This window comes from Apteryx rowi, unplaced genomic scaffold (genome assembly GCF_003343035.1).
Source record: "Apteryx rowi isolate R43461 unplaced genomic scaffold, aptRow1 scaffold_141, whole genome shotgun sequence".
Classification (NCBI taxonomy): Eukaryota; Metazoa; Chordata; class Aves; order Apterygiformes; family Apterygidae; genus Apteryx; species Apteryx rowi.
Genome location: NW_020447653.1, coordinates 420,369 through 429,615, shown reverse-complemented (window position 1 = coordinate 429,615; position 9,247 = coordinate 420,369). Strand labels below are relative to the sequence as shown.

At 46.8% G+C, this 9,247-nt stretch overlaps 1 protein-coding gene across 1 annotated transcript; it reads left to right on the top strand.

Annotated features, from left to right (window-relative positions):
• The first annotated feature begins 477 nt into the window (after positions 1 to 477).
• PAFAH1B2 (platelet activating factor acetylhydrolase 1b catalytic subunit 2) lies at positions 478 to 8,419 on the top strand. The gene is made up of 5 exons (XM_026057944.1): positions 478 to 733; positions 1,496 to 1,585; positions 2,207 to 2,323; positions 3,361 to 3,483; positions 4,112 to 8,419. Exons 1-5 carry the CDS (start codon positions 653 to 655, stop codon positions 4,388 to 4,390), a joined length of 690 nt encoding a protein of 229 aa, XP_025913729.1. The 5' UTR covers positions 478 to 652; the 3' UTR covers positions 4,391 to 8,419.
• Positions 8,420 to 9,247: the final 828 nt, after the last annotated feature.

The following is a 9,247-nucleotide window of genomic DNA, read 5'->3' as shown; positions in this document are numbered from 1 at the left end:
CCGCAGAGGGGCGGCGGCCGTGCCCGCCGCGGCCTGGCGCTCTGCTCCGGGCGTCTCCTTTCTGCAGGCCTGTGCTGCGCGATAAAGGGCCTGTGGGAGAAGGGCTCGGGCTCGGGCGCTTTGGGGAGAAAAGCTCGGGCTCTGGCTTTTTGCAGAACAGCCGCTGGAAGGGTCAGCCCCGCGTCCAGTGCCAGTTCCTGCTCTGCGCCAGCGCAGCCGCGCTGCGCTGTCTCCCCAAGCCACTTAATCCCGTTTAGAGCTCGCTATTTGTAACCGAGATAGCGTTATGCAAATAGTGGGTAGTCCCCCAATTATTAGTGTTGATTGTAATGAAAGAGGTGTGCCCCTGCTGGACATCCTCTGAAGTGAGCTTTCCTTTATTTTGTTAAGAGCTTGTATTCAGGCCTGACTGTTCAATCAGCAGGTAATGTCAAGAGGATCGGCTGCAGAGTCATCAGGCGTTCCTGCACGGAATAAAATGGATTTGGTTGTCAGCTAAAAATCTATATACTTAGAAATAGTCATGAATTGTTCATTGTGAATGTCAGGAAGTACAGTGGTTTCTAGCCAGCTGGCCTTTACTCCCTGTGTTGGCATGCTGCAATAACTCCTGAAAGTTGCTTGTCTAAAATGTTCTCTCCACAGGAATAGAATGAGCCAGGGAGACTCAAATCCAGCAGCAATCCCACATGCTGCTGAAGATATCCAGGGGGATGACAGATGGATGTCACAGGTAAGATTGGAAAAGACAATTGTCAGACTGAATCATCTTTACTTGGAGGTTGGGGGCTGTCGGATGAGTGGTGCACAGGCCTGTTCTGGTCACGCCTCCGATTCTGACATTGTAACAGCTCTGCTGCCCAAACGCAGGAGGGTTGTTGGTACCCACCATACCTGTAATGCTGGAGCAAACCAGAAGTAGCCTTGTTACATGATCTGAAAGCTGCACTGTGAAGCAGCTTCAGAAAATACTCCCGTTGGCCCATTAACAGAGAAGAATTGCCAACCCATGTGTTAAAAAACAGTGCAGAACAGTGCTTTCCAGTGTGCGTCTTTGCAAGGGAGCGACCAAGCTGAAAATAGCAGAGCCGAAGTGTCTGGACTACCAGTCTCTTGCTGCAATACTTCCTCCTAGACAGGGTAAAATAGCCGGAGGATAGTCACTGGAGTGACTAACTTAATTTCTGTGTTCTGTAATTGCTGAATTTAATGGGTGTCTGGCAGGCTCAGGTCTTACTTACATGCAGCACACAGTGAGCAAAATGCTGCTCTATCAGAACCAAGGCCGCATTCAGTGGTGGGGTTCGCGCAGCTGAAGGAGCGTCCGGCAGTTCACAGGTTAACACGGAGAAGTATGTTGGAGGACGGACAGGAGGGAATGGCTCAGTTGGACAGCAGGGGAACTGGTTGGGCAACTGTCCCTTTCTGTTCTTCAGTGGAGATGTTGATGAGGAACTGTCAGTCAGAGCTTACCCTGCCGCTTTCTTTTAAACAGCACAACAGATTTGTTTTGGACTGCAAAGACAAGGAACCCGATGTGCTCTTTGTGGGTGACTCCATGGTGCAGTTGCTACAGCAGTATGAGGTATTGTTAAAGAAAGTTGTGGGATTATATGAATTAGAATTTGTCTCCCTAATCACTTCTAATCCAGTAATTTATGATCGTGTGTAATATCGACAAGTCCTTCTGTTTCATTCCGATTTTATTGCTATTCCTTTGGTTTTATTCTGCCCCGTTTCCTTAATTTCCCAGGCTTGCACTAAGTCTTTCCAGTTTACCTCTGTAATCCGTTTCCAGTCTTTTTGTGAAGACTATATAACTGCCTCCACTTTGTCATGCATACACAAGCCTTTACTAGCTCCTTGTATCCCCAAGAGTATGCCATTGAAATCTTTGTAGGTGTATCTTTCTTGGCCAGAATAGGCTTAATCCTCTAGCGCTTATGAACTACTTGTATTGGCATACGTGCTTTTCTGGTGACAGACAAGTTAAAGACTGTCTCAGAAGCAAAGTTTATGTAAGGGACTAGCTAGATTACATGTGTTTCCTTAATCTGCAAAACTCTGTTGGAGAACAAAGCAATTTTGCAGCTCCACGGTGGTGGTAACTGAGTAACTTTGTTCTGCAAGACTTGTGTGTAGTATTTTTCTTTCTTGCGTGATCAGTATGCTGGCCTTGAAATAGCAAATTGATTTCTGATTGCAGATATGGCGAGAACTTTTCTCACCACTTCACGCACTGAATTTTGGGATTGGTGGAGACACAACAGGACATGTTCTTTGGAGACTGAAAAATGGTGAACTGGAGAACATTAAACCGAAGGTATAAGCAGAAAACCAAGCAAGACAGCCCTGTGCTGACTTAGAAAATGCTTTAGTGCTTGGCTGGGGCAAAATTGGTTGAGCTGTTATTCTTAAAAGCATCTTTTTGTTTGAGCAGTTGTTGGCACTAAGTACATATATGGTACTGAAATGTGTTTGGTTAAACCAAAAGTATTTGGAAGATATCTGGAAACAGAACCGTATTTCTCATACACAAGGTTTACACTGCTGAATATATAAATTGGAATATGTCATCAACAAATGGAGGTGATTGTATGGTCCTAGTGATAATATTGGCCAGGGCTATGTATTTACTGTAGGTAGGTGTAGCTTGGACTTGCAGTATGCATCTCGGGTCTGAGATGTCTTGTCAGCCCTTAGAAAGGGACGGCGAAATACTTGATAAAGAGTTAACAAAATCAGTAAAGATGTTCATTATACACAGTGAAGATCAGCTTTCCAGTCTGCATGTAGGACTGCATCCCTACTGTGAACTTCCTTACTGAAAACAATGAACCGTGCGCCAAGGTACTGTGGCGCGAGGCAGTTATTCAGTGCACGCTCCAAGTAGGGGAGGAGAGTGTCACTTGTATTTGACTCTGTATTTAACAGTTTAAAACCTTTTTTTATTTTTTTTTTCTAATTTTAAAGAACTTTATAGTTTTCCCTGCCCCTGAGGAGCTTATAATGTTGATACATTAACATCTTTTTAACCAACACAGGCTTCTGCAGGAAGATGACCAGGAGGCTACATTAAAATGGGGTGGGCTTTTGACATTTCTTTGTCTGATCAAAAAAGCTTCCATAGTTCTGGTTCTTAGTCTATACTGAGGGGGAAATCTGAAGCTCATGAGAAATTATTCAGAAATCTGCATAACAGAAAATTGAGGACCTCTTGCAGTCTGGGGTTATCCTTAAACCTACCTCTTAATTTAGCTCATTGGTTGCAGATTACATTTTTACAGGTTTTTTTTCAGTCAGCAAGACTATTGCAACTTGTTCTGCAAAAGTTGCAAACCTTTTTTTTTCTCCTTGTAGGTCATTGTTGTTTGGGTTGGAACAAATAATCATGAAAACACAGCAGAAGAAGTATCAGGTGGAATTGAGGCCATCGTGCGTCTGATAAATACCCAGCAGCCACAGGCCAAAGTTATCGTACTGGTATGTCTCTTGGAGTGCTGTGAAAACAGAGTGCTCTGAGGAAGACCCGTATTCTCTGTACCCTATCTCTGTGATACTGGGAGCTACTCGATCGTTATGGGGGAGGGCAGTTACTCTATTTATCATCCTCTGCTTTGTATGCCTTTTCCCTCGTTCGCTTGGCTTTGCAGAAGTCATCCTTCCAGCCCCTTCAGAGACAAGCACTCTCGTTAGCAGTGTTGCTCTCCCAGTTAGAAATTTCACTGAAGAAGTCTTATAAGGAATGAAGGTGCCCAGATCAGAACTGGGACTGGAAATGCTAGTTTGCTTCCTTGTTGTAACAGGTTATGTGGTGCTTCTCCTATTGAGAAGCTGAGCGATGGCAAGCAGTACACTGTTGAAACCTTATAAAAAGAGCACAAACAGAGATACATAGATACAGATAAAAAGGCCAGTTGTGCTTGTAGCTCACTTGGCTCCTTCAGTTGCACTTAAAATTAGATCTGAATGGAGAAAGTCGGATTGAAGGGATGAGTTCCCCTTATCGTAGACATCTTAAATCTTGAAGGGATGCCTGAATTGAAAGAGAAGGCATTAGTACACCATCAAAGTTGTATGAAAGCTCTTCTTTGCCTCCTTCCTGTGTCAGGGCCTGCTACCTCGCGGAGAGAAGCCAAACCCTCTGCGGCAGAAGAATGCCAAGGTGAACCAGCTGCTAAAAACCTCACTCCCCAAACTGCCCAATGTCCAGCTTCTGGATGTAGACATCGGCTTCGTGCACTCAGATGGCACCATCTCGTACCACGACATGTTTGATTTCCTGCACCTGACAGGAGGGGGCTATGCAAAGATCTGCAAACCCCTCCATGAACTGATCATGCAGCTACTGGAGGAGACCCCTGAGGAGAAACGAGCTGCTCTGGCCTGATTAGCTGATATCAGTGTTAACATCATCCAGCCCATCAGATCAGTTCTGTCACTGGCACTACAGAATCCTTCTTTCTTAAAGCACTTTCCATTGTAGAATGTTACCGGATGTTCGTATCTAGTGTTTTGAGGGGGAAGGCTAATGTTTAACTGGTCTTGTACGTACAAGGGCCGGCTTGGTTGGTTTTATTGCAGGAGGAAATTAGCTGAAGAAGAGTTTTACTTTTAAACCATTCCTCATTTAAAATGAGAACAGGACTGTCACTTTGTGCCCCTCTCACGTATTGTTGCTCTGTGGTTGCTCTAGAACCCTTTTAGCCTGTCTCTGACAGCCCATAGGCAGCTCCTGGCTCCCCCTTCTCGGCTGTGGGGATTGTGCTCGGTGTATTAGCCGGTGAACAAGAATCACATTCCACTTGCAGAAAGTCATAACAGCTGCATTTTTCCAAACTTGGTCCCACCTTTTAAAGTTTCATTTCCTAGGGGTGTTTAAGTGACGCTCGTTGCTTTCTTGCTCCTTGTTTCTGAAGCAGCATGAAACTGGAATTCAGAAATATAACGAAACAAACCGTTAACTGAGCTTGTGTAATGCTCCCAGGTGCTTGTTCATGTGCTTATTTCACCGTGTCTGCTAGCTGGGGCGCTCTTCATTCCATGTTGCTTTCTGTGTGGGCAGTCCCATGCAGGTGCTGCTGACTGTCCTGTTCTCTGCTCCTGTCTGTGTGCGGTATTGCTGGCTTTTAACAGTTGTTCAGTTTAGGATTTTAATTACCCAGTAAGTATCACACAAGGCAGTCACTTCCTCGCTACTGTAAAACTGACATTTCATTCCTTTGAGATGCCTGTGCCACAGGGCTCTTCGCAGTGCTGTTCATCGTTCATTTTTTAAGTATGACTGTTACATCCTTTTTTTTCTAAAGAAAATCCGTATGCGTAGCCCCTTTTTGCAAGGCCTAAATCAGTCTGAAGCTTTACAGATTCAAAGGTGTATATTTCTTTATTGCTTTTGTTTTACTTGTATAAACATTTTATTCAAGCAACTACCGCCTCTTATGGTAAAAAGTGAAGTCAAGGTGTAGTCTTCTCCTGCCCTGGTCACTGCCCCCTCTCCTGTAGCCAAGGGAGCCAGTGTGGCGAGTGCCCTCCTACAGGGACTGCAACTAGATGGGTTTTTTTGTTTTTGGTTTTGTTTTTTAATGAGGGCTGATTATAGTCTACTAATGATAATATAAAAACAGCCTTTCATTTAAAACTGAAAGGTTATCTTTTTGAAGAAGAAACTGTTTTGGCCCCTAAATGCAGAGCCCTAGAGGAATATACTTGCAAATAAAATAGTTTTAAACAAACTCTATTCTTCCTTGACTTACCTGCCAGAGTTGGAGCTTGGCAGTGCTGCGCAACACTGCAGTGTTTCGCACTACAGGTAGCTGATCAGGAGCTGCCAATGCAGATCTCTGCGCTTCTTTCAGTGTCAGTGGAATCTGCAGTCACGCATGCTCGTCTTGGCAGGTAAATTGGAGAGGAACGGACGCATTCGTAGCAGGCGCTCCGTACCTTATTCTTAATGAGGGGTGGTTAGCTGTCCAGGTTGCTTGCTGTGCCCTACTGCAATGAAAGTACATAGGTACTGTATATAGTCTGTTTGCCCTTTTTTATAATAAAGGGTTCTGGTGTTTAATGCCGTCTATAATCTAGCATTAAGGAATACTTTTATGTCCCCACTACATTCCCCTTTTCCTGTAGATTTGATCATAGCAGGATTTCTGCCTGGATTGCATGCATAGTGTGTGTTTTGTTGCCAGTATATGTGATCTACACACAGATGAAGGAAGGATGAAGCATTCCACTTCCCAGAAACAAAAGTGTAAGGTGTCAGAGTGCTTGTAGGAGAGAGGAGGGGTTATGGTCCTACACCCACAAACCAGACTAGGGATGCACTGTGCCCCCAGGCTCTTCAGCCTGTGTGCTCTGTAGCTCCACTGCCTTGCAGAATGGGCTTTAAGGGAATGTTATTCAGGCTTCTGGCAGGAAAAGAGGCGCCCTGGAGAAGCTGGGGCAAGAAAGAGTGTAAAAACAAATGTTAAAAAGAGGCTGGAGTGGAGGATTCTTGGGGAAAGGACTTCTCCCCGCTTAGGGTGAGGGATACATCAGATTCTGCTCCCTGTGAGCTTTTCAGGTTTCTAGGCTGTTGTAAAAAGGCAGTGTGCTAGTTTACTCTATACATCCCTGCTTCTCTCCATGCTGTCACCACATTTGGTTAAAGAGATGCTAACCAGGAATGTATTCTTCAATAAAAAGCTCTAACTTCTTAACGAAATGCCTGTGCAACCGAGGCTGTGTTCAGCTGTGAGTCAGTACCTCTTGGCAGGGTGCTGGGTGGAATGAGAGAGGTTTGGCAGGTTTGTGAGTCTTCTGCAATGTGACTGAGGACAGCTCTGCTGGGTCTCTCTGCTTAAGCTTGGCTTGCTAAGGTGCCACGCTCTGTGCTTGGTTCGGTGTTCATGGCCCTCCTTCTCTCGTCTGCTACCTTAACCATCTCTGAGACATGCTGGCGCTGCGTGAGCAAAGGACCCCTTTCTCTCCTCTGGGGCTTTAGCTCTGCTTGTTGCTGCCTAGTAAGAAACTGTCCCCCTCAAAATGAGTGTTTCTGTGAGCGGGCAAGGAGGGGCTCTCCCTCCTCGCTGCACTAGTGCTAAAGAGACGAGTGCCTCATCCCAAGAAACGTAGAGAAGCTTTAGCTCCAGCTGTGGGCGACCGATGTCTCTTGGGATCGGGGCTGGGCTGGGCTGCCCCTGCCCAGCCAGCGTGAACTATTTCATTGTTAATGGTTGGCTGTGAAAGAACTGACCCTTTGGGGCTTTTCCCTTTTGTAAACGATCCAGTGGCATTTTGCAGTTCTGTGCTGAAGCCTGGAATCTTGTCTGTACTGTGGCCTGTGAGCACTGCCAGTTTCATATTTATTGCAGCAAAGAAAAAGCAAAAGAAAAGATGTGAAAGGACAGAGAGAGTCCTTCTCTTGTAGCTCGTGGAGGGGGGGGACTCCAGGCGCAGGATGGGGACCTCTAAGGAGGAAAGCTTGCAGTGCGTGTGAAATTAGCTTGCAACCTCGCTCTGCAGTGACCTACCTACCTGCTTGGAGGCGCTGCCCTGTTACTGGTCGCTGACTTGAACCTTCTCCAGAAAAAAATGTGTTTCTGCTTTGGCAAAAAATGCATCAACTGGTAGAGCTCACTCTGTTTAGTGCATATTTCAATATAAATGTAAATGTTTCACCCCAATGTGTTTCAACGCGTGTGTGTGTGTGTGCGTACATATGCGCGTCTTCCGTTCGTTCCCTCTCTGTGTTGGTTACTTGTTTTGTTTCATTTCTGCTGGTGGGTCCATTGAAATATGTGGTGGGAAGTACTGCCTAGTGAATAGAAACTGCTGCTGCCTGAAACGGGGCGCAAAGGTGGCAGCTGCGAAGCAAAAAGCTTTCACCGGGTAAATGCAGGCAGCATTCCCTCCCAGGAGTATTTGAATTCATGCTCATCTGGATCTCACTTCTCATTTAATACCTGTTCTTAATCTTAGTCTGTTTGGGTTTTTTGGTTTTTTTTTTTTCCTCTCCTTTATCCATTGATTTAAAGCCATGCAGAGTTTAGGTTCTGTACCCAAAGCTCTAAACAATGTTTTGCAGGTAAAAGCTAACCGGTGTTTTGGCCCTAGACAGGATATTGACTTGTATTTGATTATTCAGTGATTTATTTTTAATAGCCCTGAGATGAACAGGGAATGCACACGACTACAAAATCAACCTTAAAGTCATTCCCGAGGAGGCAACGTTTGAGTTTGCACAGAAGCCCAGGAGTCACTTGGCGTTCTGCGTCTAGCTCCTGCGTGGACTTCTGCCTGTCCCTGAGCAAATCATTCGATCTGCTGTCATTGTCACCACCTGTAAACTGGTAACGATGTGCAGACTCTGTGTCTGAAAAGCGCTTGAGATCCTCAGTGAGAGGACCTATAGAAATAAAGTGCACAATAGCAGCGATGCTCTTGTCTCTTTACATTTGTCCAGCAGAGAATAAGTGGAAACCCCCAGCAGAGATGCTAGATTTCAAGTCTAGAAAATGGTTTTCTATGGGATCCCATGGGGCCAAACTGTGTTGGGGGGAGTGACTTAAAAAACCACCTTACATACAAAATGTGATATAATGAGCAGAAAGCTCTCTTTGGCAGAAGACAAGCGGGAAGCTTGGCAGCACGCAGGCTGTAGGCTGTTCTGGTGGAGACTTGTGCTAAAAGGCTGTGTGGCATCACTGCTGTTTCCTCAATGGGCAAAGCAGGGGAAGAAGGGTGAATTACAGCTCTGCTGTCTCGGGGAGGCCGCGACCATGCTGCCCTTGGTTCTGCATCACCCTGAGCTGGCGCTTACGGGGGCCGAGCAGCCGCGGAGGCTCTCTGCAGGCACTCGGTGTGCGGAGGCCGTTGGACGAGGCTGGTGAGGACGTGACTGCTGGGCCTGGCCGGGTTAGGGCCGAGTCCTCTCCGGGAGCTGGCTGCGGAGGTGGAGCAGGACCTGCAACTTGCTCGGGGAGCTCCGGTGACTCAGAGCGCTGCAAATACAGGGGCAGGTGCAGGAGCCCCGGCGAAGGGATCCTGGAGGTGGCAGCGGGAAGGGGAGCCGCCCCTGCGCGGCGGCCTTTCTCTGTCTGAGTTTTCAGCGGAGCTTTGCCCGCTGCCCCGTGCGAGGACTTTGTGCTTCCACGGAGGCTGGAGGAGCGGCGTGGCGGGCTCCAAGGTGCAGCAGGGAGCGACAGCAGCGTCCCCTCCCGCTGTGGGCTCCTCGCTCCTGCAGCCCGGGCTCCGCCGCAACCGC

Excerpts from the sequence above, each read along its gene's own strand:
- PAFAH1B2 (XM_026057944.1), top strand. The coding sequence starts at position 653 with ATGAGCCAGGGAGACTCAAATCCAGCAGCAATCCCACATGCTGCTGAA. Across the intron at positions 734-1,495 it reads ATGACAGATGGATGTCACAG|CACAACAGATTTGTTTTGGA; the intron begins GTAAGATTGGAA and ends TCTTTTAAACAG. Across the intron at positions 3,484-4,111 it reads AGGCCAAAGTTATCGTACTG|GGCCTGCTACCTCGCGGAGA; the intron begins GTATGTCTCTTG and ends TTCCTGTGTCAG.